The sequence below is a fragment of the Capra hircus genome, chromosome 17 (genome assembly GCF_001704415.2).
Source record: "Capra hircus breed San Clemente chromosome 17, ASM170441v1, whole genome shotgun sequence".
Taxonomy (NCBI): Eukaryota; Metazoa; Chordata; class Mammalia; order Artiodactyla; family Bovidae; genus Capra; species Capra hircus.
This window is the reverse complement of record NC_030824.1, coordinates 8621812-8649806: the sequence shown is the minus strand read 5'-3', so window position 1 is coordinate 8649806 and position 27995 is coordinate 8621812. Positions and strand designations below refer to the sequence as shown.

General features: G+C 56.0%; 2 protein-coding genes across 3 annotated transcripts; one reads left to right on the top strand and one right to left on the bottom strand.

Moving 5' to 3' along the window:
* RAB35 (RAB35, member RAS oncogene family) lies at positions 375–18091 on the bottom strand. 2 transcript variants are annotated; one of them, XM_018061140.1, is made up of 6 exons: positions 17909–18091; positions 12576–12626; positions 9045–9168; positions 3911–4035; positions 3695–3819; positions 375–2609 (listed from the first exon to the last, which is right to left on the bottom strand). In XM_018061140.1, the coding sequence occupies exons 1-6, from the start codon at positions 17958–17960 to the stop codon at positions 2481–2483; spliced, it is 606 nt and encodes a 201-aa protein (XP_017916629.1). In that variant the 5' UTR covers positions 17961–18091; the 3' UTR covers positions 375–2480. The 2 variants fall into 2 exon arrangements, with proteins under 2 accessions (XP_017916629.1, XP_017916630.1); XM_018061141.1 differs by lacking the exon at positions 3695–3819 and having other exon boundaries at positions 2503–2609; positions 17909–18067.
* LOC108637861 (translation initiation factor IF-2-like) lies at positions 17959–27950 on the top strand. Its single transcript, XM_018061201.1, has 4 exons — positions 17959–17973; positions 18144–18287; positions 18328–18726; positions 27502–27950. Exons 1-4 carry the CDS (start codon positions 17959–17961, stop codon positions 27850–27852), a joined length of 909 nt encoding a protein of 302 aa, XP_017916690.1. The 3' UTR covers positions 27853–27950.

The following is a 27995-nucleotide window of genomic DNA, read 5'->3' as shown; positions in this document are numbered from 1 at the left end:
GGTACCAAGTCAGTGGATTCAGCCAGGAAGGGGCACACACACACATACCACCTGGAGGGTGAAGGCAGGCATCAGTGACAGCTATTTTGTGAGCTGTGACCCAAGGTGCCACATCCACCCTGGCCCTGGGCTCCCGGCCAGCACTACAGCTCCCTGGCGTCTTACCGTGTGTGCTCCAGTCAGAGCGGGGAGCTCAGTCTGGCCCCACCTTTCACGTACAGAGCCACCCCGGCTTCTGAAAGTGTCCTGGAGCCTCGATGGACACCTGTGCGGGACTCAGACCAGAACAGACAAGGGCTGGACGCAACGGGTGGGGAGCAGCCAGGCCCACCCGGAGCACAGCTGGAGGAGAGCAAACAGACCCTGCAAGAAAATTTGGCAGCTTGAACCTTTATTTTTAGTATTTTTTTTAAAAAGCATAATTAGAAACTTTCAATACAGAAATAATCCTAGCAAACCATTTAAAAGTGTTGTTGTTTGACAGGAAGTTCACATCAGGTCCACCAGAACGCTGGTCCAGCCCTGAGTCCCCCCCACCCCCACCCCCCATTCATGCGTGAGACACTCTGCGGACGGGCACGCTGCCATCACCGAATCTTCCCCCCACCTGGGTCTGGGTGTCCAGCAGCCCGGAAGCCACGGAGGCTTCTTGCCTGCGCTGGAAACTTGCAGGACCCCCCCCCACCCCTTATTGCCTAAATCTGCGAGCTCTGCCACACCACCGTCACCGGAACGCTCAGGGCTGAGCCCCGATTCTCCACACCCTCCGGGGACCCGGGGTGGCTGGGACAGTCCTGAAGACTGAGACCGCGCTATGGCCCCGAGCACCCAACCCGACGGCTGCCTACTGCCAGCCCCCAGCCCCACCTCCCCAGGCCCGGAGCACCCCCACCTCGTCCCGTGGCTCCAGAGGGAGGAAGGCCGGTCACCCAGAACCGAGGGCTTTCGGCAGTCTTGGGGAAGTGGAGACAGGTCAGACGAAACCCCCAGTTTTTATTGATTAAAAACCCACCAACAGTGACATGGGAAATCTGCAGTGAATCTGTGATGTGATTGTCCAATCAGGGCTTGACCTGGAAATCTCCTAGGAAAGGAAATCTAATAGAACACATCATGGTGCTGAAATAAATTATTCCCAGGTTACATGATCTTTTAGGGGAAAGGTGAAGTGTCTCGAAGGGGAGATAGGGTAACCATAATCAAGTGCAAAAGACCCTGGTTGTTCCTCCAAGGGCACCAGGGCGAGTCATGGCTGGCGCCCAGCCCAGGCGGCCATTCCCTACCACCCGCCAAGAAATTCTCATGCTGCCTTCGTACTGCCAACCCCCAGCCCCGCCTCCCCAGGCCCAGAGCACCCCAAGGCCGCCTACATCCAGCTCAGAGGCACCATCCCCAGGACCCAGCGGCCCGACACCCGCTCCCCCACACTGAGGGGTGCCGGGTGCTCATTGGAGACCCGTGACTCCAAGGGAGGCCCCTCCTTTCCCACCAACAAATGGCCAGGAGCCCAGCTCCGTGGCAACAGGAAGCCATTTTTTCTAAAAACACTGGACCCAGAGTGAGGAGGCTGCAACTTTTGCTGCTGTGCAACCAAGCCTCAGGAAGAGAGAAAAAAGTGAGGAACTTAATTCATTTGATTTGGCTTCACTTTTATCTGTTAAAATGACGCTCCTTAGCAGACGCCCAATGGCAAGCCCATCTGTGCACAAACACACCCCTACCTTTCTGTTGGAACCCAAACAGGTTGGTATAAATAAGTCAGAAGCCACAGCTCCCCTGGGTTGTAGCTGAGGCATCTGGAAGGCAGGACAAGAAATCTGTGGGCCAAAGGGCAGGAGTGATCCCTCCTCTGGAAGCGAAGGGCCAGACCTCCAGGGGGACCCCGGGGCCCACCTCAAGGCGGGATCCCCCAGCTGCCGGAGCGGTGACGAGGCGGGATGGGGAGGGGTGGGGGCCAGCTCTCCAAGCAGGGGGAGACGCTGATGCCGGTGAGAGAGAACGAGTCCCGTGGAGCCCACGGCACCACCCCAGGTTGGCAAAAGGTACTTGTTCTAGAACGTGATCCTGTCCTCTCCGGAAGCTGCTGGAGGTAAGTCGGGGTAGGGTGGGGAGGGGAGGGGGTGTCGCAGCAGGCTGGCACGAAGGAGGCAAAAGCCGGAGCGGGACGAGGGTGGCGCGCTGGTTAAAGCGATATACACTATGTACAGACTCCGGTTAATCAGTTCGCTTGGCTGGCAGCGTCCTCGCCAGCCTGGGCGCTCGGCCGGGGGAAAGGGGCGCCGGAAGGGAAGGGCAGGCCGTCCCACACCTTCTTGGCACTCGGGGGGGGGAGGAAGTCCCGATGGCACCTCCCAGTACAAAAACGTGGAGAGAATTCTTTAAATAACGGCACGGAACTGAGACTGTCCCCCAGGAGAGGAGCCCCCGGCCCGGGGCGGGGGGCACGGCAGCAGCGCAGTCTCTGCAATGGGCTGGGGGCATTAGCAGCAGCGTTTCTTCCGTTTACTGTTCTTCGTGAGCTTCACCACGTCGTTCTGTTGTTGCTGCTGCTGTTTTGCTAGGTTGTCCTTCTTTGCCCGGAGGACCAGCTCTGTGATGCAGTTGAACATCTATGAGGGTGAAGAAGGCAGGGCGGCCTCAGACCGGGGAGGAGGCCCTGTCACAGCTGCGCCCCCCTCATGCTGGTCAACGCAGCCCCTCCTGCCTCCCCGGGCCCAGCCTTCCAGTCCACTGGGGGCTGTTTCTGCACATCTGTATTCAAGCCCCATCTAGAAGGTGGTGAACTACAGAGGTCAGAAAGGAAAAGCATCAAAGACCTCTGAGCTGTGTCTCGGGGAAGTCAGCCTCAGGACTTTCCAGCCTTTCTGTGAAAGGACAGAGCTCCTTTCCTTCAGCTGACACCTCGGACAACACAGATAAAGGTGCCCCTGCACTGGTGACAAACCAGAGTCTGCCCACTCCACACCACCTCACCGCACGTCCCACTGAGAACCTTCCCCCCTAGCTCCCTCCACTCCTGGGGAAGGAATCAAGTACAACCTAGGGGGCAGGCCTCACCCCACCCCAACCTACACGAGAACGGGGAGCCTGGAAAAGGCTCAGGGCCCTGCCGCAGGCCCCCAGGGGAAAAGCCCACAGTGTGACCCTAGCCGGACGCAGGGGCCCAGGGTCCCCACTGCTGGGCAGCTTGTGTCCCAGGACGCAGGGGGGATTAGCCCCCTGGACCCCTGGGCTCCAACCCCACAGGCAGGACCTTCCCAAAAGCTCCCAAGCGCTTCCAGCAGCCCCGGCATATGTGGCGCTCAGCCTGCCTGGGGTGTACCCGGGGCCAGCCCGGACACTCACCAGCTCTGGAGGCCACAGCAAAGCAAGCCGCTCTGCAGGCTGAGGCCCAGGGAAAGAAAGCCAGAGAGTGGGGAGAGGGGACAGTGCGGGGCGGGGAGGACTGAGTGGACGTGCGCCCGGCTGTGGGGGCAGGCCCACATCTGAGGCAGCCTCTCCCTCAGGACTGCTAAGGTGAGAGGTGGCCCCGGCAGGGGGATGCCCGGGCGCGGAGCCTGGTGCACACAGAGGACACTCGATCAGTGGCCGCTACGACGATGCTGTGGGCTACTCGCCCTGGCGGCCAAGGCAGAGTCGGGGGCGGTGGGGGGGAGCGTGCCCGCGCTCCCAGCCCTTCCGGCGCGGGCCTCACCTCTTCCACGTTGACATTCTCCTTGGCGCTGGTCTCAAACAACTGGATCCCCATCTGCCCGGCGAACTTGTAGGCGTCTTCGGTCTCCACCACCTTGCGCTCCGGGTCGTCGTTCTTATTCCCCACTGGAAGGCAAGGCAGAGTCAGCCGCCCCCGCCCCCGCCCCCGCCCCCGCCCGCCCCCGCCCCGCCCCGCCCACTGGCCACCCGGCCTCACCTAGGATCCGGCACACGTCATCACAGTTCTGGTTGATTTCATGAAGCCACCGCTTCACGTTGACGAAGGATTCAGCGCTGGTGACGTCGTAGACCACGATGACCCCGTGGGTCCCCCGATAATACCTGTCGGACCAGGGTCGGCGTCAGAGCTACGGCGTAAATAAGGGCAGCCCCTTCGAAGGACCCGCCGGCCTGCACCCGGACAGCGGGTGGGGAAGGCAAGGGCCTGTCACCCCAAGCCCAGAGGCCTCAAGCTGGACGTTGGGGCCTGGTCAGCACTGCCGCTCACCCTGCTCCCCGAGCGCAGTGCGTAAGGAGTGCCCCGCCCTGCGGGGTCAGCCAGATTGTTCAGAGGCAGCCGTCGGCATGAAACTTAAGTTGTTTCCTTTTTCAAGTTCAGGCAATGGGGCGTTCCCTGATGGTTCAGCGCCTGAGACTCGGAGCTCCCAGTGCAGGGGACCAGGGTTCGATCCCTGGTCAGGGAACTAAATCCCACCAGCAGCAACTACGACCTGACTGCTACAACTAAAGGTCTCCTGCACCGCAACCAAGACCTGGCATAGCCAGGTAAATAAACACAAAAAGAGAATACTCAGGCAAGGTTTACATTCGACAGCATATTATCACTGTGCTCTTTGACATCCAAGAAAGTTTTTCTGTCCTCAAACCTGTCTTAGTAAAATGCTATTTCAAGGACAGGTGCCACTTGTGAGGCCTGCCAAGGTCTGTTCACACCCCAGGGGATGGGCAGGCACCTGCCCTCCTGCCACTCCAGGTGCGTCCAGGCTGGGTCTGAGGTCAGCAGGAAGGGCTTCAGGCAGGAGGGGGCTGCCTCAAAAGTTCAGGGGGACAGGCGGGGAGCACGGGCCTCATGGTCCTCCAGAGAGCCAGCTCCGACCCAGCGACCAACACGTCACCTCACCCGGCATGCAGAGACACTCACTCACAGGAGCCTCTGAGAGGGAGGGGAAGACCCCCTACCCATAAGAGACGGGCTCACGGGTGGACAGTGGCCTCCCTGAGCCAGCCCGAAGCGCCTCCACCTCCTGGGCCCGCAGGACAGCAGGCCCTCCCCGGTGGCGGTCCTGAAGCAACACAGGCCCCGTGAAGACGGAGCCAGCCAGGCCACACGTGCACTGCGTTTTCAGCCGCGCCCAGCAGCGCTCTGGCACACTCCTCACAGCCCCATCACACGACAAAGTCAACTGAGCTCCACCTCTGGAAGGCGGTGTGGACCTGGGAAGGTTACTGCACATACCTCATGGCACCTTGGTTCCCTCAACTGTAAAATGGGGGTACCAGGAGGTAACTCTGGGGGTGGCTGTATGACTAAGGTGACAATACATGTTTTCACAAGGACCAGCTCTTTATCATCACCATTAACAGTCCTTCAGCGACACTCTGGGCCCCAGAAGCGGGCAGAAGAAAACCAAGGGCGGCGAGGGCGGCTCCCTTGGGCTGGCCACCAGGGCGGGAGAGCCGCCCGCTCTCCACTCTGGGACCCCGGCTGACATCCGCTGGGGCTTCGTCCACCCACAGCTCTGCCTTCCTGGGGACAAAGCCCTGCCCTGGGCAGCCCGAACAATCAAGCCATCCACACCCTGCCCCCCTTCCCCCCAGATCATCACCTGGGTCCACCTGGGTCCACCTGGGGGTCGCCCACCTGAGCAGGTGCAGGAGAGCAAGCCAGGAAACAGGGAGAGGAGGGCGACAACTGTCCCCCGCCAGCAACGGACATGCGAACAGTGGACCGTGCTTCCCAACCCTCCTCTGTTGAGACAGCCCAGGATGCCGAGAAACGGCGGAGGGAGACCAGCCTGGGTCGTGGAGCTCAGGTGCCCGCCGCCGGGCCTGTCACTCCCCCACCATCAGGCACCACGTCCACGTGCCACAGCTTGGCTCTGTGCCAACACGACCGCGATGCTCTCCACTCACCCGCTACCACAGACAGGCAGCCACCACGTCCCCGCTAGGACAGGAGGCTTGGTGAAGGGGCTGCCAGCAGCCATGGCCCGGGCCGGGCCTTCCCTGCCTCAGCCTCTCCCACCACCACCCGACCCGCGCCCCCAGCCACACCGCTCAGGGTCAGCGAACCCCAGCCGCCACAGGCAAGAAGCGGTGAGGGGACAACAGGGCGTTTGTTCTCAGTGGGCGGACAGGATGCAGTTTTAGTTTCTCTTTTAGAGCCCTGAATCAGCAAGGGCCACGCTATTGCCCCCAGACTGCCCCACCCCTGACCTCTTCCCAGCTCCTTCCCTCAGCAACCCCCCCCCCCCCAGCCTCCGGAGTGCAGCGCACCCCTCCTCCAGCCTTCTGGGACAAACCCAGCTTGCCCTCAGGTGGCCGAGGAATTCCAGTCCCCCCAAAGGATGAAGGAGGCAGTTCAGCCCCTTCCTGCTGCCCTGGAGGGAGCTGACCCCAGCCCGCTGCCTGGCCTGGAGCATCTCTTGTGGCCACAGGCCCAGCGTTCTCGGCTGGTTTTAACCCACAGGAGCCACCATAGCATCTGCCGCTGGCTCAGCCCTGGTCCCTGGGGGTGGGGGGCCAGCAGAGGGCGGGGCCATGGATCCGTTAAAGCGCGGGTCCCCAACCTCCCGGTCGCAGACCAGCACCTCCTGTCAGATCAGCGGCAGCATTAGATTAGAAATAAAGCACAGTAAATGTCATGTGCCGCACGTCCCTGCTGGTCCAGTGGCTGAGCCTGTGCTCCCAATGCAGGAGGCCCGGGTTCGATCCCTGGTCAGAGAACTAGATCTCACATGCCACAACTGAGAGTTCAAATGCCGCAGTGAAGACCTGACCCGGCCAAATAAATAAACAAACTTAAAAAACATATGTCACGTGCTCAAACCGTCCCCAGGCCACCCCTGTACCCCCAGACCGAGGAAGAACCACCTTCCATGAAATTGGTTGCTGGTGCCAAAACGGCTGGGGGACAGCTGAGTTAAAGGCAAGAGACTTGGCATCGGGCAGACCTCAATTCAACTCCTGCCTAACTGACCAAGCCAGGTCCCTCCACCCTCTGCGGGCCTCACTTTTCTTGTCCGTGCATTGGAGAGAACCACAGGACTCTTTACTAGGATTAAACGAGATGAAGCAGCCACAGTCCTTGGCGACAGTCCCGGCCTAGAGGAGGACCCCTGGTCAGTGCCCATACCTCGCAACACCGACAAGAGGTCCTGGTCTCATTCAGGCCTGGAAGCTCGGGTGGCCCAGGCGCACGGCGTCCAACTACCCTGGGAGCCTTGACTCCAGCTGCCCCTCAGCTCGGACCTTGCTAGCAGCCGCTGACACAAGGGGGCTCAAGCAGCTCATCGGGAGGAGGCTGCATAGACCTGCCCTGCGAAGCCCCCAGGACTGGGGACCCCCCAGGCTCTCAGGGAGGCATGGCCCATGGCGTGTGTGCTCATCTCAGGGCTGGCCCAGTGACCGGACCCCCTCCTGCTCCAGGGCGGCTCAGGCTCCAGCCCCCAAGCCCCCAGGGCCACCCACCCACCGGTCTGTCACCCCCACACCCCCAGCTGGCACCCCCGGGTTCCCCCGTACTCCCAGCCACCACCCTGGGGGCTCTTCACCCCGACACTTAGCAGCCCTGGGATGCTCAGCAGCCCCGATGGGCAGCCAGCCTGGGGGCCGCCCGCCTCCACCTTGCAGGGAGGAGAGGGAACTTGGTGGTGCCTCCCCGAGAGCCCCCCACCACGGGACCCGCTGGGGGAGGCAGAGGAGAGGCCAAGAGGAGCAGCAGCCACTCCGGGCTGGGCCCGGCTCCTACTCTGCACACACCCCTCAGAAGCTCCCCCATCCATGTAACTGGGGTGATGAGAACACCAACCACAAGGAGCTCCACGGAATCTTCTACGTGAAGCCCAAGCACATGGGACCTCGCATTAATGCAAACCCCAAAGACAAGCCCCCCAGGAAACTAAACAATGGAGACTTTAGGCAACTTGCCCAAGGTCACACAGGGGGCAGAAATGTAAATTCCAAACCGCCTGCCTTCAAAGTCCTGTTCTTTCCCAGAACCTGTTCCAGTAACAGCCCAAGAACTGAGAGCCACTCCACAGGACCCAGCACACAGTTGGGGGCTCCAGCCAGCTTTCCGCCCCTTTACAGCGGAGACACAAAGGTCCTGAGGCAACAAAGGAGGGCGACCCTCAGGGTGAGCTGGGTCTGTTTGTCGCTCAGTCATGTCCGGCTCTTGCAACCCCATGGACTGTAACCCACCAGGCTCCTCTGTGCCTGGCATTTCCCAGGCAAGAATACAGGAGTGGGTTGCCATTTCCTCCTCCAGGGCATCTTCCTGACCAGGGACTGCATGAACCCAGGTCTCCTTCACTGCAGGCGGATTCTTTACCATCTGAGCCAGCAGGGAAGACTCCAGGGTGCGCCGGGTCCCCAGTCAACAGCTTTGGGAGGCAGAGGAGGGGGCCGCCCAACAGCCTCCCACCTACCAGTGCTCCTTCCAGACCCCCAACAGAGAGACGCCCCCTCCACGTCAGGGTGATGACAGAGCTGGCCCCTTCAGCAGGCGAGCTGACGCTGAACAAGGGTACCCTCACTGCCTGAGTGTCTGAGCGCCTGGCGAGGCCAGCACCAGCTCTGTGACCCCATTTTAAAGACAAAGGAGGGACTTCCCTGGTGGTCCACTGGTTAAGGCTCTGCCTTCCAATCTCAGGGACACGGGTTCGATCCTATGGTCCACGAAGCCCCAAGCACTGAGCCTGTGCTCCACAGAAGGCGAAGCCCACATACCGCAACCAAGACCCAGCGCAGGCAAAATAAATAAATAAATACGTAAATCTTTAAAAAATAAAAATAAAGACAAAGGAACCAGAGGCTCCACTGACTGACGCACGCAGCCCTGCTAGCCCCAGAGGGAGGTGTGAGGCTACTGCCCACTATGGGCAGGACTGCACGCGCCCCGTCCACTTCTCGGGTCTTCAAGGGGAAGAGCCGCACTCGGCCAGGAGCGCACCTCCCCACAGCCTTGGGGGCGCCCAGAGCCATTTCCCAATGTCGGGGGCCAGGGGTCTGAGTGGGGACCGGGGATCTATGTGGAGGCGGGGGCCTGCCAGGGGGGGTGGTCTAAGAGGGGGCAGGGGGTCAGAGCGGGCTGGGCCAGCCTGACTCACGTGGAGGTGATGGTGCGGAAGCGCTCCTGCCCAGCCGTGTCCCAGATCTGCAGCTTCACTTTCTCCCCGTTGATCTCCACAGTGCGAATCTTGAAATCCACTCCGATCGTGGTGATGTAACTGCCTGCACACACAGGGACGTTAGCACGACCCAGGGCCACCCCGGTCAGACTGCATCCTCAACAGCCCAGGTGACCCTGGGCTCCATCCCGCCCAGCTCACTCCAAGTGCCTAGAGGACACAGCCCTGGACAAAACAGTCTGAGCCCCAAGGTGAGGGCAGGAGACAGGCTACAATGAAACAAAGTGATACAGAAGACAGTTTCAAGAGCAATGAACCCACCATTTCCTCCAAGAGGAAATGAGAGAGGGGCCATGATTGTGGCGGGAAACGCTCCACCAGAGTTGCCCGGGGACCATGGGGGACCATGACACACTCTGGGTTTCTCTTTCCTACTCCATTCCAAACATTTTAAACAACCCACAAAATTAACTTTCTAAAACATAAACAAGTCATACACTCCCTGTTATATACAAAATAAATGACTAACCAGAACCTACTGTACCGCACAGGGAATTCCACTCAGTACTCTGCAACAGCCTAGAAAAGAGCCTAAAGAGTGGGTCTATGCGTATGTGCGGCTGATTCACGCTGCTGGACACCTGAGACACAGCAACGGCAGGCAACTATACCCCGACTTAAAAAAACACACACAGACAAGTCATGACCTGCAATTTGAAAAACTGCTCCAGGCAGAAGAGACAGCAGCAGAAATAGCAATGGTGCATGTGTGTGTGTGTGTGTGTGTGTGTGTGTGTGTGTGGGTGTGTGTGTGTGGTGTGTGTGGTGTGGGTGTGTGTGGGTGTGTGTGTGCGTGTGTGGGGGTGATATGAGGTTGAGCACAGTCAGGAGGCGGGCGGGGGGTGTTCCAGTCAGATGGTGGTGTGTGTGTTGTGTGTGTGTGTGTGTGTGTGTGTGTGTGTGTGTGTGGTGTGTGTGGTGTGTTGTGTCGTTGTAGTGATCAGGTTCAGTCAGGGCGGGGGGGGTGGTTCGGGTAGTGCTCAGCTTTTGCAATGGGTGTGTGTGTGGCGGGGTGGGGGATGATGTGAGGTTGAGCACACGTCGGGAGGCAGGTTGGGGTGGGGGTTCCAGGCCAGCTCTCGGCTTTTGCTCCGTTTTCAAGAGCTTGGACTTTCTCTTGTGTGTGACAGGGAGGCATTGAAGGGTTTAACCCAAGCATGAGCGGCATTGTAAATAGCTCTCCAGGGGCATCTGTGTGAAAGATGGTGCTGGAGAGAATTTCTGGCAACAGAACAGTCTCATCCAGGCTTTCAAAGGCCTGAATGCTAGGAAGCAGGTGTCCCCAGCCTCCAAGATCTAATGCCCGATGATCTGAGGTGGAGTTGATGTCATAATAATAGAATGAAAGTGCACAATATAGGCAATGCGCTTGAATCATCCTGAAACCCTAAGCCCCACCCCACCCAGCCTGTGGGAAAATCGTCTTCCATAAGACTGGTCCCTGGTGCCCAAAACACTGAGGACCGCTGCTAGGAGGAGCCCACATGCTCACCCAGGGCCGCAGACGAGACACACACACCGACTGCATCAAGAGTGGACAGTGGCCAGGAAAGGCCAAAGCTCAGAGTCGGGCGGAGCTCAAGGAAGGCTCTGGGGCAGAAGTCACATTTGGGCCTGGCCTGAAAGAACAGGTACAATTTCCAAGGCTGCGACCAGGCCGGGGAAGGACATCCTCGCAGAGGAAAGGGCGGAGGCAGAAGCACAGAGACCAGGGCGGCCTCTGGTTCTGCGGGGACCGGGCTCTGCCGAGGAGAGCGGCCCAGTACCCAGCGCTGTGGGCCCGTGAAACACGGCTGACCACTGGGCAAGCGAGCGAGCTGGCGAAGACACAAAGGAGGACGAGACAGCAGGAGGAAGGAAGCTGGACAGGGGGCTGAGGACAGTGTGAAGGCCAGCGGTTTTCAGCAGGCGGTGGTTCAGGCCTCCCCTCCCCGCCCCCCGGGATGCCTGGAAACATCACATGTCACAGCTGGGCCGGGGGTGGAGGACGGGGGCACAGAACAGCCTCCACAACAAAGCACTGCAGGACCCAGAATGTCCGTGGTCCTAAAGCGGAGAGACCTTGCTATGAACTCGGCTCGCTTAAGAGAGGTCCACTGAGGTTTTTAAACAGAAGAGACCCTGCTAAAGACAAGAGAAGTTCAGCAGCCTGGCATGGGTGGGCAGGAGCTGCTGGGATGCCTTAGGTGAGAACCAACCATGGTCTGAGCTGGTAATAAGAGTGGAGAGGAGGCGACAGGCTGCAGCAGAGAGCCCTTTGAAAGCGCCAAGCTGACAGGGCAGAGGGGAGGTTTCCTAGCACAATGGTAAGTGCCCAGTGGCTGCCGTTCCTGAACAGCAAGCACAAACCAGCGATGTCTCCTGAGAGGCCACTTAGTCCCGGGCCCTCCTCGCAATAACTCTGCGTGGCAGGGATGGTCGTCAGCTCCTCTTTTAAAGAGGAGGAGCATCATGCTCATGGTGATGCAAAGAAGCCAACTCTTTCCAATGTCACACCACCGCTGTCAGGAGAAACCCACCTCTCCCCCGAGAGAGAGGCGCCTGCCAGGTAACCACTTCCCTCCACGGCATCGCAGGGCATTCCTTCAGTCCGCGGTCAGAGAGGCCAGGCCAACCCGAAGCCTCTGCACTGAACCGATGAGCTCCAGCAAAGAAAACGCGGCCCACCAGGATTGGGGAAGCAAGATCAAGCGGGCAGCACTTTCCGCCCATCAGCTGAACAAACATGAAGACCACTGAGACCCAGCGGCGATCTGCACTGACAAGGGGCTCTTCTGAGCCCTTCAGCTTCGCGCAGGTGTGAAAGGCCAACTGGCAAGACCTGTGAAAACCTGAAAAGCACGTACCCCCTGACCTTGTAACTCCGCTTCTACACAGGAATAAACACAGTGTCCCGAGAAACACGGCGCCATTTGAGAGAGGCTACCAGAAAGCAAGCAAGCGCGCGTCAAGAACAGTGTTGATCAAGCACGTGCACCCCTGCACAGCCCAGGAAGCTGCACAGCCACTCGAAAGAACCACAGGCTCCGAGTCGACGTGCAGGACGATCCCCAACGTGCTGGGGGAGGCCAGCGGCCGCCCACCGCAGGTGGGGTGAGGGGAGACCCCGAGCGTCAGTGTGGGGCAGGCCGGGAGCAGCTTTCTCTCTTCTTGCCATTCAGTCTTGCTGTTCGACTCTTTATATGGGCATGTGCTAAGCATCAGGTCTTTTTTTTCTTTCTTTTTTCAATGTTGGGGCACAAAAAAAGACCCTGAGTAGAAAAATGATGCGTCTGCAGCTGCCTTTTTTTTTTTTTTCAAGAAGATAGCTGGAACAGACTGACTAGAGAGATTTCTAAGCTACTCACCACTCCCCCCTTAAATCTGCTGAGGCAGAGACCAGGGTGTACCGGCACCAGGGGAAAGGATTTAAAACCAAAACACCCAGCAGCACCCCAGGGGCACACTCACCTGAGAAAGTGTTGTCTGCGAAACGTAACAGTAAGCTGCTCTTGCCGACACCTGCAGGGGAGAGGGCAGGGGGTGAGAGGCGGCCTGGGTCCCCGATTCAGGGAGACAGCCCGGGGCCCGGCTCTCCAGACGCGTGACAGCGCCCACCTCCCTCCCCAGCCAGCCAGCCAGCCTCCCACCGGAACACCCCTCCCTCTCCACCTCTGACCTTGTCCTCCAACTCAGGGTGAGCCCCAAGCTGCCCCCAAGCCAGAGACGAGAAAGGGGTCCACACCCGGCTCCAGCAACCCCTCAAGGAGACCCAACAACAGGAATGAGGCTGAGGAAGGCCGACCCAGTGCTCCTGGCCCCAAGGTGTGTCCAGAACACCGTCCGGAGAACACATCACGTGCAGCACTTCAGCTTGGTGAGACGGGGGCTGTACGGCTGCAAAGCACCCTGGAGACCATCAGGGCTGGTTTGCAGGCGAGGAAAGGGAGGCCCAGACAACTCAAAGCCACTGCTGGCCACTCTCCCGCTGGCCGATGCCACTGGTGGGGAGGGGGCATCCGCCTGACACTCCTCAGTCTGGCAGCTCACAGTACTCACACCGTTTCACTTACCACAGCCTCTCCTATTCCAAGGATGGGCAGGATTGTTGAAATCCCATCAACACCCACACCCGGTAGCATGAGGCCCCAGGTACACCTGTCCCGCCCTCGAGGCCCGCGGGGTCAGCCAAGCACAAAAAGAAGCCCGCGCACACATGCCCGCGAGCCCGGCTGCATCTCTGAAGACGAGGTGCCCGAGGCTCCGAGACCTACACACAGGTCTCAGTGCCTTGGCAGGGCTGGGGGGCGGTGCTGGATCTGAGTCCTGCAGATACATGCTGCTCTGGGAGTCTTCCTGCGTCTGCTTCAGGAAGTGGAATAATAAAAAGACCTGGGATTTCCCTGGTGGCCCAGGGGCTAAGACCCCGCAATCCCAATACAGGGGCCACAGGTTCGATCCCTAGTAGGGGATCCCACATGCCCCAACTAAGATCCGGCGCAGCCAAGTAAATGATATTTTAAATAAATAAAGAGACCCAAAGTGGCTCCTCTGTCTCACTCCTGTTAAGGAGTTTTAACAGCACTGCTGAAAGCTAGACGTGAAAAGCTCCTCACCCAGAGTCTCAGACAGTGCCCCTGCACGACCAGTTCAGAGCTAACTGTGCATACGTGTGTGTGCTCCCCAAACCCACAGAAGGCGCGGCCTCTGCCCCTTCCCCAGCTGACCTAGGCATCCTCTCTGACCATCTCCTCTGGGGACCTCTCCCAGTGGGTGAGTTGCCCAGGGATGCCCAGAAGAACCGGTCAGCCTCACGGAGCGAACCAGGCTTGGACTGTCCAGGAGGCAGGCCGGCGCTGCTCTGAGCAGACAGGTGCTTCAGCCCCAGGCCCACCACTCAGCGCCTGTGCGCTCCGGGCCCACTTCCTCATCGCTGCCCCTGCAAGGCTTCCTGTCGGCTGGGCCGGGGCGGGGGGAGGAGGTGGGGAGCAGATCCCGGGCCGGCCCCTCGCGGCAGCGCTCTGCTCCCAGCCACCACCCTACGGGCTCCCTGCTTCCTCCCTGAGCCTCCTGGTCCGCTTACTCAGCGAAAACCTTGTGTCTGGGCCACGAGTTCCTCCAGGAAGGGGATCCCACCTCATTCGCCCTGCGTGGCTCTGGGGCTGGAAGCCAGGCCCAGCATTTAGTAGGCGCCAACAGAACACTGTTCAGTGAACTTGAGACTAAACCAGGGCCGATCACAGACAGCCATGCCACCTGACGCTACGGCTGCAGCAGGAAGAGGAGCCCAGGCGCGGCTGTTCAAACTTTGGAGGGGGAAGCAGGAGCAAAGGCCTAAGGGATCAGGGTACACCCTCTGCATGAAGCAAGAAAGCAGCAGTGTCCCCCCTAGCCTGGCCTTGGAGGGTGGGGGAGGGGAAGGGTGGGGCTTCATTCACCCCAAGCTCATCTGCAGAGCTGCTCAAAACCACTACAGTCACCCCGTCAACTGCTGCTTCAGGCCAACACCCACCTCTGGCCTGGCTGGTCCCTCTGGAAGGAAGGGAAACCCACCCTGAGAAACGCATTTCCTAAATGTCCCTGAAGAGGCAGCCTTGGGAACACACGCAGCATCCACAGAAGCAGGAAAGTGCAGGGTGCCTATTGGCCTCCACCTCAGCCGAAGTCAACAACCTCCCCACGGCCACCCCAGCCCATCACCCTCGACCCCACAGGGAGTATAAGCCCGGCCCTTGATGCCTTCTGGAAGCGGGGAGACACAGACTCATTCTGTAAAAAACGGACCCACCACTCTCCGTCTCCACCAAACCCCAGCCCTCCCCGCTTCTGCCCCTCGCCCTGCACAGATGCTCTGTCCTCAAAGCCTCCACCACAGGCCCCACCTTGGCCGTGCTCCTCCCGTGTGCTCCAGCTCCTTCACTCCTCCTCGCTCCAGTTCTCTACTGTTGAAGACCCCAAGATCTTTGAGTAAAGCGTGCTCAGCTTGAATCCTGGCTCAGTGGCTAACTCACTGTACAACCTCAGACAAATCACTTCCCTCTCTGAGCCATAGTTCACTCAGCTGTGGAATCAGAGGCTTTAACTTGATCTTCAACACAGCCTGCAGGTTCTAAGAATGAGTTTGGTCAGCCCCCTGGACCGGACGAAATGCTGTTATAGAGCCAATGTCAGAAGCCCCTGAGAGGCCGTGTACAACCTTAGGCACAGAAGAGATGCAAAAGCTGAGGGGCTGTATTCCAGAAGCAAGTACAATGTGGCAGAGTGGGAAGAAGAGCTCTGGATTTCTACAGAAAGGGACTAGCATTCATCGAGGGCCTACTGTCTGCCAGGTCTGACACCAGCTGCTTATAACGCACCATGTGCATTACCTCCTGGCTTTGCCCTGGAGGAGGGCATGGCAGCCCACTCCAGTGTTCTTGCCTGGAGAATCCCATGGACAGAGAAGCCTGGTGGGCTACAGTCCATGGGGTAGCAGAGTCGGACACTTAGCAACTAAACAACAACAAGTTTATTATTAAACTATTTTGCTCTCTGTTGACAAAAAACAAAAAAACCTCCTGGCTTTACCTCTGAGGAGCTGTGCAACTTGGGGCAAGTCGACTAGTCAGCTACTCTGAGCCTCAGTTTCCTTATTTGACAGACCACACAAGCAATGGGTAAGAAGCAAATGAGAGAGTGTCTATGAAATCGTTTGAAAACCCTTAAGGAAGCATCACATAAGAAACCAGATTCAGGGGAGGGCGAGACGCCAGTCTACCTTGCTCAGCTGCCAGAGCTTAGCCTGAACTTCCAAGGCTACCAGCTCCCAGCCTCATAACCACTGGGCTTTGAGTGTCAGCCCACTGTCAGGGAACGTTAAACTGCAAAGCCTACATCTCCTCTAGTCAACACAGCCTACAGGCTCTGACTAACCAGGAAGCCAGATCCATAAATCTTGACCCAGGGAATCTTCTCCCACAACTAACTTCAGAGTGAAAAATCAATACATCAGAAAGAATGTATGGTGAAAAAGAAGGCCCAAACCACAGCCTGGGTTTCACTGGGAGAAGGTGCATCTTCTGGCTAAGCTTATGCCTTCCATTTTTGTGGGGCTGCACACAGGCCCCAGGCCTCTTGCAAAGGGATAGGGACCTTGAGCGTGGTAAGCTGACCTTAACTCCAAAAGGACAGAAAATCACCCTGGTGCCAGCTCCTCCAGAACCGAGGTGAGGGCTGAGAACGAAGCTCGAAAGGCATAAGCGTGCCAGTACCCTGGGAAAAGCCCAAGGCCGTGCTGGTCTCGAGGCTACACAGCTGGTCTGGGTTTCTCTCATTCACACCAGGATGAATCCATGCTCCCCTGGCCACAGCTACTCTTCATCTCCCTCATTAGCCCTTAAACTTTTTTCCCTCCCATGGGCAACCACAGAAACCTCAGCCATCCTTCACCTGATCCAAATCACCAGACACGTCGCGATCCATCTCCACTGTGAGACCACAACCCAGCCACTCGCCTGCTTCTGCCTGGCCTCTGACACAACGCTCCCACTTCAAGGCCTAACAACCCCTCCATTTGGTCCCCGCTTTCCCTAACAATCCATGGGCTCCACCACCAACCTGGCCTCTGCCTCCAGTCACATGATACCGTTGTCAGCACTCAACTCAGGTTTGGTCTGTAAATCTGGCACGTTCCCAAGCCTCCTTCCCCATCGTAAAACCCCAGCACCTCAGCTATGCTCCTATAAACCTCCCAGGGCCTGCCTCCCTGACCTCTTGGTCACCCCATAAACCTGCTTACTTGCCACACTCCAAACACCTCTACAACCCTCCACCCTTTCTCAGAAACAAGCCTATCCTTTCTGAAGATGTTGGATATCCATTCATTCAATACATACATATTAGGCACCGACAGGGTGCCAGGCACTGGAGAGGGACTTAGGAGCTCTAAAGGAGGGTCCACTTTTTTGTAATGTTGGCTGACCCACCTCCAGCTCTGTCCAGCAGCGTGCAACAGCAAACACACAGGGAGCGCTATGTGCCCGGTTCTGCACACTGCGCGTGTATTATCTTGAACAACACTCCATCAGCCCAGCGAGGCGGATCCCACTGCTGCTCCATTTTACAGATGAAGACAGGGAATCCCACAGAGAGAATAATTCAGCAAGAATGTGCCAGACCCGGCGCGAAGTGCTTTACCTGTCTTACTTCATTTAAACTTCACAGGAATCCCATGAGGCAGGTTCTGAGATTAACTCCCCCCAACCCCCGCCCGACTTTCCCCAGGAAGAAATCCAGGCTTACAAACACTACTGACAACCACACACCAGGAGCTCCCTTTCCGCCAGGTCCAGTGCGAAGCACTTTTCCAGCTTCATCTCACCCAAGACTCACGCACTACCCAGCGAGGCAAGTCCCCACCTCTCAGATGAGAGAACCCAGGTTCGGAAAGGCGAAACAACTCGCCCAAGGTCAGGGTGAGGAAGCTGGTAGTCCCGAGACTCGAACCCGGCTCCTTCCAACTCCAGAGGATCGCGCGACTGGACCAAGGTCACACGTGGGGCAGAGGGGTCGGCGCGGCGAGCGGATCGGGAGCCCGGACCCGTGCCCTGCGCGCCCGGCCCCTCCACACCGCGGCCCCGCGCCCCGGCCTCACCCCGGCGCGCCACGGAGCCCCTCCGCGCGTCCCTGGGGCCGCCCGGCCGCCCCGCCCGGCCGCCCGGCGCGGGCCGGCACCTCCCCGCCCGCCCAGCCGCCTGCCCTCCCCGAGGCCCCTGCGGGCCGCGCCCGGCAGGGCCCACGCCGCCTCCGGCCGCAGCGGCCCTCACCGCTGTCGCCGATGATGAGCAGCTTGAAGAGGTGGTCGTAGTCCCGGGCCATGGCGGCGGGGGAGGCGCGCGCGCGCGCGCGAGGGCGGGCGGGCGGGCGGGGTCGGTGCTGGCCTTGGGATCCGCGGCTCCCTCCGGGCTGCTCCGGCAGCGGCGGATCCACTTCCCGAACAAACAGCCGGAACTGACAGAAACACCTCCCTCCGCTCCCCCTCCTCCTCCTCCTCCTCGGCAGCGGCCGCCGCTGCCGCCGCCTCGCTCCTTCCCGCCCCGCCCCGCCACTGCGCAGGCGCAGCGCCTGGTCCCGCCTCCGCGCAGCCGCAGTGGCGGCCGGCCGCGCCCTCTCCGCGCTCGCGCACGGCGCCTGCGCCCTGTCGGGGTACCGCGGGCGCGGGCTCGTCTTGCCGGTGTCTCTTTAGCGACCGTCGCCGCCACCGCCGCTGCCCGCCCGCCGTCCGCGGCCTGCTGCGCTGGGGGCTCCGAGAGCGCAGCTGCGGCCAGGCCTTAGCTGCAAGAATCCCGGAGTGCCGGGCAAGACCGGCCGTGGCCCGGGGTGGACCTGCTGCTGCTGCTTCATCTTCAAGACCCGCAAGCGCTGGCGGAGAGGGACCGACTGGCACGCAGTGACCGGGCGGGGCGGGGCTTACGCCGAGCTCCAGGCATCTCGGGACTGGGGACCCGGGACACTCCGCCCCCATCTGCCTGGACAACCTCCTACGAGGTGCTGGCTCCGGGCCCCCCACCGTGTCCCGGGGCCCGTGGACTGGACGCCCAGGACGGCTGGAGGCTGTGGGAGTTTTACCGGACGTTTTAGCCGTGTAAGTTTACCGTGTGAGCAGTGTAGCCTTTGACGGCAGCGCTGGGGCAATCGCAGCCGAGCCCCGCGACCTCTTGGGGCCTGAGATGCCCCGTTGGTAAAGCGGGCGGAGAGGTTCCAGATTCCAGGTCGCTTTCCAGCTTGACCCTGGCCTGCGAGATGAATGTCCCCGTGTGTAAGATGCACCCTCGAGATCGATAGCAGCAGCGTCCTCAGCTTCAGTTGCACCCCACCTACTGATAAAACTTCTGCAGATTGTGTGGTAGGAAGACCTGGGCCGCGGTATTCAGTTTATCATCAACCCTAGGGTGGGTTGTTGTTGTTGTTTTTTTTTTTTTTCCGGGTTTAGAGTAAATTCCTACCTGCACTAAAAATAGGTTGCACCTACTGCCATCCTCCTTTGTAGAACTGCAGGGGGGAAATGTAAGTTACTGGTGAGTTCTATATAGCTCTGTCCCTTTCTAGTCAAGTACCTGCTAGATATTTCTTCTTGTTTTCCCAAACTTATTTTGACTTTATACAAAGTAATGCCTGTGGAGTTTTGTGGGGGTTTTTTAATGCACAGAAGCTTACCAGAAAGTACAAGTTACCATTTTCCCCCTCAGACCCACCCCTTACAGGTTACTAAGTTTCTTGATACCTTAAAATGGGTAACAAATATTTGTTGAATGAATAAATGTCTTTCAGTGAATTGTCTTTGCCTGTGGAACACACATGTATGTAAATTGCCTTTTCTCTCTTGACAGCATACTTAGATCTTCTGTCATTTCACAACCACGGAGCACTCCATCACTGGCATACTATAATTTGACCACTCTGCTGTTGATAGGCATTCACGTTTACAATCTCTTATTATGAACAGCGTTGCAGGGAAGATCCTTGAGTAGCACATGGGGTGTCTGACTCAAGCTTTAAGTTGTTTTTCCAGGAGCTGGAGACCGGCCTGGTGATGACCAGAGAACGTGGGCTTAGGATATGAAGGCACCAGCTGGGAGGGGGGCTCTTCACGTGATCACTGAGACAAAACGGGCCTTCTCGCTCTGGGAAAGATTAGTGGGATCCCTTTGATCTAGCAGTTTTAGAAAATACATGAGAAGAAACAAGCCTCAGTTTCCCCACAGGCAGGCACAGTCCACCCTGCCTGCCTGGTGAGGCAGAAGGTTGCTCTGGATCACCTTCTCAACCTGCTCTGGAATTAGACAGGCTTTGGTTCAATTGCTAGCTTTGAAACCCTGGCACCACCCCTTAAAAGCTTTTGAGAGTCTGGAAAAATCACATCACAGTGTCTCAGAGCCCCCCGTTTCCTCTTAATAGTTGTGAGGATGAAAGAGATGTTTGCAAATCACCCGGCTCCTACAGGTATATGATAAACAGTAACAGTAATGCTGTCAAACCTGAGGTCATTTTGCACTGACTCATTCCTGCTTTGGGCCATTTGCTGTTGCAGACCTTAGCGCACATGCCCAGGGAGGCCTCTTGAGAGCACGGCTGTAGGATACTTTGAAGAAGTGGAGCAGAATCAGCCGTTATGAAGCCCAGACTCCTCTGACTTGCCTCCATGTGCCTTCTAGAAAGCAATGGGTGTTAATTCCTGTGCCACAGACTCTAGGATAGAGTTTTTCCCATCCAGGAGCTTTCAGTCTCATCAAAGACACACTTGTGAGGAATAAAAAAATACAAGATGAAATAGCTGTCAGATTAGCAGACTAGACTTCAGAGGAGAGCTGTCACTTTGGGTTAGAATGGGGGGAAAGGATTTCATCCTAGAGGTTTCATGGTGGAATTGGAATTGAGAGAGCTGGGAATGGCAGGTGGGTTTTAATAGCTGCTGTCACAGCCCTGAGGATGATGGGTGTTAGCCTTGAGGGAGAATTCACCATGAGACAGGGTGTGCGCCTGGCTCCCCAGAGGGAAAATCTGAGCATATTTTCCTCTAAAAACATTGTTATACATGATCTAAACTACAGTGCAATGACTGGAGCTATGTTATGGTAGATAAAGTCTCTGTTTAGAACAACATAAACTTTTGTGCCGCAGGAGGTAAGAAGCAGTATGTGCTGCCAATGGGAAACTTTGTTCCACTGTTCTGAAGGGCCAGCTTAGTGATGATGAGCTTTGCAACACCACCTGTTCGACCTTACAGCCACTACAGTGGGGAGCCATTGAAAGTTCCTGAGCAGAGAAGCAGTATCAGAATGTTCGGGGGGAAGTTATCTGGTGCAGGCACGCAGGAGGGATTTTCAGCTGCAGAGCTTTAACAAAGGCTACTGCCGAAGCCCAGGTGTGAAGTAACAGCAAGAAGGACCAGGTCCAAAAGATGGTATGCAAACAGTATCTACCAAATTTTTAGAAAACAATTAGCCTGACACCTGGATTCCTTTACTAGTAAGGTAGCTATTGTGCACCTATTGGGTGCCAGCACTGAGGACCTAACAGGAGCGAAACAAAACTCCATCCTCAGGAATTCACGGTACGACTGGGGGAAACGAGGCAGTGAACATTTGAGGGCTCACAGCTGCCAGGCACTGATGGAGGAGCTGGAGAGGTGGCAGGAAATAAAGCATTCAAGTCCCTGCTTCCATGGAACCCACATTCTGATAGAAAATGCAAATACATGTTAAAAGGAAAAACCAAGGAGTAAGAGGGACAGAGTATACAGAGGTTTACAGGACATACAGTGATGCCCTGAAGGCAGTGGGTATATACTGTTCATTCAGTAAGGCTGGTTGTGAATGAAGAGAAATGAAGGGGCTGCTGAGAACAGTGGGGTGAATAAAGTATTTTCCAGGATAGCGTAGGTAGAGGATTGGCAGCCAGTGAACAGTAAGGATAGAGTAGTAAGAATGGGAGGAAGGTGGGTTAAGAGCACTTTAAAAAGCTCAACTGCAGAGGAGAGTTGAATGCTATGGAAGCTGAGGGGAAAGGGGAGGGACCCCCGAGCCGGAGGCCTGGGTTCAGAGCCAGCAGTGCCCAGGGTGGGAGGACAAATGAGGGCTAGTGCAGCAGAGGCTGGGGAGGGACCTGGGAAATCCACAGCTCAGGCCGTCATCAGTGGAGTCTGAACTTGCTGAACTCCGTGTTGAGGGAAGAAGCAATTGCTGCAATCAGGTAACGGGAAGTGGGTGCAGATAAGAACAGAGGGCAGCACCACCCAACACGCTGGTCCAGGAGGGAGGGAATAAACGGAACCGTGGTCTCTCCTCTGATGGGCCTGAGAACTAGCCCGACTCCCCACCTGCACACTGCAGGCCGAATCCGATCAAGAGACTTGGCCCTGCTCTTTGGTCACCCCTCTTCCCCATCAAGTGGACATGAAGTCCCTAGATTGCAGGGACCATCCTGATACCCACTGGGACCTGGACATGGCGGGCACTTGGTTTCCATTCAGTTAAAGTGCAGCCACACCTAGAATTTACAGTTAGGAGTCTCAGAAATAACCTGACTGAACTTTGAGTTTGCTTTCTGTGAGGTGTGGGCCAAATTTGGGGTCTCTCATTGTAACTCAGGGTCAGGCCCCTTCCCATTATAAGTAGGATTTTTCTCCCATCTTCAAGATTCGATCAGAATTTTCTGACTGCAGTCTAGAGACACCAAGGCTCCCTATGAGACTCAAAGGATTTGTGAAGCTGAAACATGCTCACAAAACTGATGTCATTTGCCTTTTCCACTCATTTCTCAAGAGTGCATGGTAGAGTCTCCCAGGGTCACACAACATGGGACATCACAGTCGACTGAATGCAGAAGCAGACGTGAGAATCCAAAAATGCAGAGGTGTGCAAAAATGCAAAGCAGTGCTGCTCTCCTCAGACTTAACACTTGTTATAGGGTTATCTATGCTAATGTGTAATAGATTTGTTTCAGGTGAATTAATGGAGCTTCTAAAGTTGACCAGTTTTGCTAAGATGGTTAAGTATCAGTAGGCAAGTTGCATATAAGCAAGAGTTCTTTGGGGTCTGCCACCATTTTTCACAATGTAAAGGAGTCTTGGGGCTGAAATATTTGAGAAACACTGTTAAATACTGCAGTACCCCAAGCGTCCCACTTCCCTTCTTTATGAGAGTCTAAATGGTAGTTTGTGACCCAGCTGCCATTTCAACCAACTCTCTGAGAAGCTCAAAGTGAACTGGTGTTTCCATGCAGACACACTCAGGAATCTCACCCAGAAATCCCACTGAGCTGATAATCTTTGGACTAGTTTTTCCAGTTTCCTAAGCTTTGTTAGTATCAACACTTTCCTTCCACTGGGGCAGCCTGCAGGGAACCCTCCTAGCAGCTCAGAACCACCCAGTGAAACAACGGGGCTCCACCTCTTCTAAAAAGTGAAACCCAGTCACTCCACAGAACCACATGCCAAGAACTTGACTCAGTTTGTTAAATTTGCCTTCCAAAAGTATTTTTATAGTATGGCCCCAGGGCTTGGTGACCACAGTATCAAGAAATGTGGGTTTGCTTTTCCAGTTCTGCAGCCAACTGGCCACATGACCTTAAGAGACGCTCCCTTCCTTCCCCACCTCAGTTCTGTCGTTCAGTCATCCAGTCGTGGCTAACTCTTTGCAACTCTATGGACTGCAGCATGCCAGGCCTCCCTGTTCTCACCATCTCCTGAAGTTTGCCCAAGTTCATGTTCCTTGCATCGGTGATGCCATCCAACCATCTCATTCTGATGCCTCTTCTGCCCTCCATCTTTCCCAGCATCAGGGACCTTTCCAGTGAGTTGTCTGTGCGCATCAGATGACCAAAATACTGGAGCTTCAGCTTCAGCATCAGTCCTTCCAATGAGTATTTAGAGTTGCTTTCCCTTAAGATTGACTGATCTCCTTGCTGTCCAAAGGACTTTCAGGAGTCTTCTCCAGCACCACAGTTCAAAGGCATCAATTCTTTGGTGCTCTGCCTTCTTGATGGTCCAGCTCTCACAACCATACGTGACCACTGGGGAGAACACAGCCCTGACTATATGGACCTTCGTTGGCAAAGTAACGTCTCTGCTTTTCAACACACTGTCTAGGTCATAGCTTTCCTGCCAAGAAGCACTCGTTTCTTGACTTCATGGCTGCAGTCACCATCTGCAATGATTTTAGAGCCCAAGGAGAGGAAATCTGTCACTACTTCCTACCTTTTCACCTTCTATTTGCCATAAATGGGGCCACATGCCATGATCTTAATTTTTTTAATATTTAGTTTTAAGCTGGCTCTTTCACTCTCTTCCTTCACCCTCATCAAGAAACTCTTCAGTTCCTCTTTGCTTTCTGCCATTAGAGTGGTATCATCTGCACATCTGAGGTTGATGTTCTCCCTCCTGTCTTAATTCCAGCTTATAACTCATCCAGTCCAGCATTTCTCCTCATAAAACAGGAGCTGGCTCCCAGCCTCTCCTGCTTCAGCAGTGACAGGACTGCTGTCCAGCCCAGGCACAGTGAAGACCCGTCCATGTACTTACGTGTCTCTTTCAGTGTTTCAGTTCAGTTCAGTTGCTCAGTCGTGTCCGACTTTGCGACCCCATGAATCGCAGCACACCAGGCCTCCCTGTCCATCACCAACTCCCAGAGTTTACTCAAAGTCACGTCCATCGAGTCAGTGATGCCATCCTCTTCATCTTCATCTTCATCCTCTGTCGTCCCCTTCTCCTCCTGCCCCCAATGCCTCCCAGCATCAAGGTCTTTTCCAATGAGTCAATTCTTCACATCAGGTGGCCAAAGTATTGGAGTTTCAGCTTTAGCATCAGTCCTTCCAAAGAACACCCAGGAATGATCTCCTTTAGGATGTATTGGTTGGATCTCCCTGCAGTGCAAGGGACTCTCAAGTCTTCTCCAACACCACAGTTCAAAAGCATCAATTCTTCAGTGCTCAGCTTTCTTCACAGACTAACTCTCACATCCATACCTGACCAATGGAAAAACCATAGCCTTGACTAAACAGACCTTTGTTGGCAAAGTAATGTCTCTGCTTTTCAATATGCTATCCAGGTTGGTCGTTAACTTTCCTTCCAAGGAGTAAGCGTCTTTTAATTTCATCGCTGCAATCACCATCTGCAGTGATTTTGGAGCACAAGAAAATAAAGTCTACCACTGTTTCCACTATTTCCCCATCTATTTCCCATGAAGTGATGGGATGCCATGATCTTCGTTTTCTGAATGTTGAGCTTTAAGCCAACTTCTTCACTCTCCTCTTTCGCTTTCATCAAGAGGCTTTTTAGTTCCTCTTCACTTTCTGCCCTAAGGGTGGTGTCATTCAAACACAGTAATCAGTCCACCAGAAAGATCTGACTCTAGGTTGATGGCTTTTCAAAAGTTGGGCTCAAAAAATTAACATCTGCAAATTCTGGGTCCACAGTTCCTCCCAGATCAGAGCACTAGCAGAGCACTAGGTGCCTACGGTTGTCTCTTTTCGTCCACACACCTCACTTTACTCACACCATCCACGTATGCGGCACCTCCTGTGGGCCCGGCCATGTATGGGTGAGGCCCGTTACCTCACCCACTCCAGATAGCCTAGGGGGCTGGACTATCACTGTCCAGGCGAGGACACGTTCTCAGAGAGGTTAGGGGACATGCTCTGGCTTAACATGAAGCAGTCAAGTTAAGGTTTAAACCTGACTTCCAAGTCCATGCAGCTCCACCAGGGTGCTCTGTATGAGGATTTTAAAGAAACAGCTGTGTTTGCTTAAAAATACTTTAGAACCTAGATCTTTAAGTTATGCTGGTTCCTGTTTTTCCTATTGCTCTTATTTAGAAAGGCTTGGAACAGTTAAAGACCAGTCCACACAGAACCCTAGTTAGAAGAAAAACATCCCCAACTGCCTGTCTTGTTTTGACATCCACGCAGTAAAATCATGTCCCCAAATCCCTGCCAATAAAATTGTGTTGACTCTGCAGGTCCCCTGCCCTCTCCCAAACCCTCCAGCACCTCGGCAGTGGGATGAAGGGAACAATAAGGGACGTGAACCACGTCGCACTCCCCTACATTTTAAAACAGTCTCAACACCAAGATTCCAGAGGCTCCCAAAGTTAAAAGGTTAAGAACGCTGTTTAGTTTTCTCCAGATTAGCTAAAGGCACACCATCTTGTCACTGCCCTTCTAACACATGGCAGACAAAGATAGGGGTCCCCTCTCTCACAAAAGTCTCAGAGAAGTGTCTTTTCTAACAACAGGAAGTGTCCTATCCGCAGGGTGAGGTATGGATCAGCCTGCAGAGCCGCAGGGGAAGGCCTGGGGTGGCTCAGGCCCCTGGCCAGTCACCTGGAGCCACCTCGGCACTTCACCTCGAGCACTGCAGGATGAGAGAGGCCTGCAGGACCAGTCTATAGAGAGGTGCAGGACAAGGCTTGTGCCCAGCTAGCCAGCGCAGCAGGAGGAAGAGCCAGGCTAAGGACACGAGCGGCTCTGGGGACGGACCGCCACTTGTGACCATCCCGTGCCTCAATTTCCTGCTCAGGAAAAAAGTCATAACTAGAGAACCGACTCCACAGGTTAAGTGTGTTAAGTGGGAAAAAAAAGCCAAATGGCACCTGTTATAATTACTATTAACCCCTAAAGGATAACTTGAAGACACATGGAGAGCTTCCATTCCAAATTCCTCATTTTGCAGATGAGAAAACTGGCCCAGAAAGGCTGGGTGACTCCTCTGAGGCTAAACAGCCCTACCAACCACCCGGGCAGATGGCTTCGTTCTCTGCTGCCAAGCTCCTTCTCCAGGGTGTTCGGTCTGGGCAGCTGTTTTCAGGACCGCAGTGATTATGGGCTGGCATGGCTGTGACAGCCTTTCGCAGCCCACTTCCAGACTCAGGGGATGCAAGTCAGTGCACTCCAGGATTCTGAGTCATCTCTGTCTGTGAATCAACCTTCATCCATCCATCCATCCTGAACAGAGATCTCATTGTCCTCCAGTCTCTGAATGGGAACCCGGTGTTTCTCCTTTGAAAATGTCAGTGTGTTAGTTGCTCAGCCATGTCTGACTCTTTGGGACCCCATGGACTGTAGCCCACCAGGCTCCTCTGTCCATCGGATTCTCCAGGCAAGAATATTGGAGTAGGTAGCCATGCCCTTCTCCAGGGGATCTTTCCAACCCAGGGACTGAACCCGGGTCGCCTGCATTATAAGCAGATTCTTTACTGTCTGAGCCACCAGGCAGGTCTGGACTTTGCTTACTGAGTCCTCCAGCTCTAAGTACATCAGGCTCTCCTCCCGATTTCAGACTGGGGACAGCACAGCAGAGGTGGACCCAAGCGTCTGCTCTAAGATCCTGGAGGAAGCACTGAACACCTACCTTGGGGGCTTCAGAGGCTTCCCAGCCCACAACCCCTCCCATGAGAACTTCACCTGCCTCCCCAGGGCCGACCGGCAGAGCCACCTGCAGCTGCAACTGGCTTGCTGGGCATATGCCCCAGGCAGCTGGGAGCGTGCCAGCGATCATCTGAATCCCAGGAGCAGAGGACAGTTACCATGGCTACCAAAGCTGTAACCATTGGCTGCTTTGGCTGTGGGGACCGGCTCAGCTGCCCTCTCAAGGTCCCTTCCAGCCCTGGGACTCTACAGCTCCAATGAGCCCGTGGAGACCACGTCTGCAGCAAGAAAACAGGAAGTCCTGTGACACACATGGCTCAGGCACCTCAGAGGTCACTTGTCTTATTCATCAGAAGTGCTGAGTCACAGGCTACTTTCTACCTCTGCTGCATTATTGATAAGCAAAGCCTCGCTTTTGGTTTTTGGTATAGTACTTCAGGCCTTTTATAATGTGAGCTCGCTCCTACCATGTTTCCTTTTTTTCTTCCTTTTACAGCTCATACCAGAAATTTTGGTACAAGTCTTGTTCCGTATTGTGACCAGGGAAAACAGCCCAGGAACACTTGCGTCACTGGGGCCCGGAGGGGCGGGCTCCGTCAGACAGGACGCCTGGATCACGAGCCTTCTAAGAACCAGGAGGAAGGAAGTCATTCATAAAGGACGCAGATGCTCAACTGCGACTTTGGTTTCCTCTCGCAATTCTGATTACAGGAATGTGGTTTGTTCTTATTCCACAGAAGGGAAGACTTTCTCTGTAAAACTTGACTCTCAGAAGCTGCCTACCTTTCTGAGTCAGGACAGAACAGGGAGGCGGCTGATTCAACCCCTGGGATCTCCACACCAGTGAGATCTCAGGTCTGACTGCAGCCCTCTTGAGATCCAGTCTCAGAACAGACATGGCTGCAGGTATCTATGGGACTTCAGAGAGCAGGAGAGACGCCCAGAAATAGTTGCCTGTGCTCACGGGGACAGCTGCATGAGGCCTTGCCT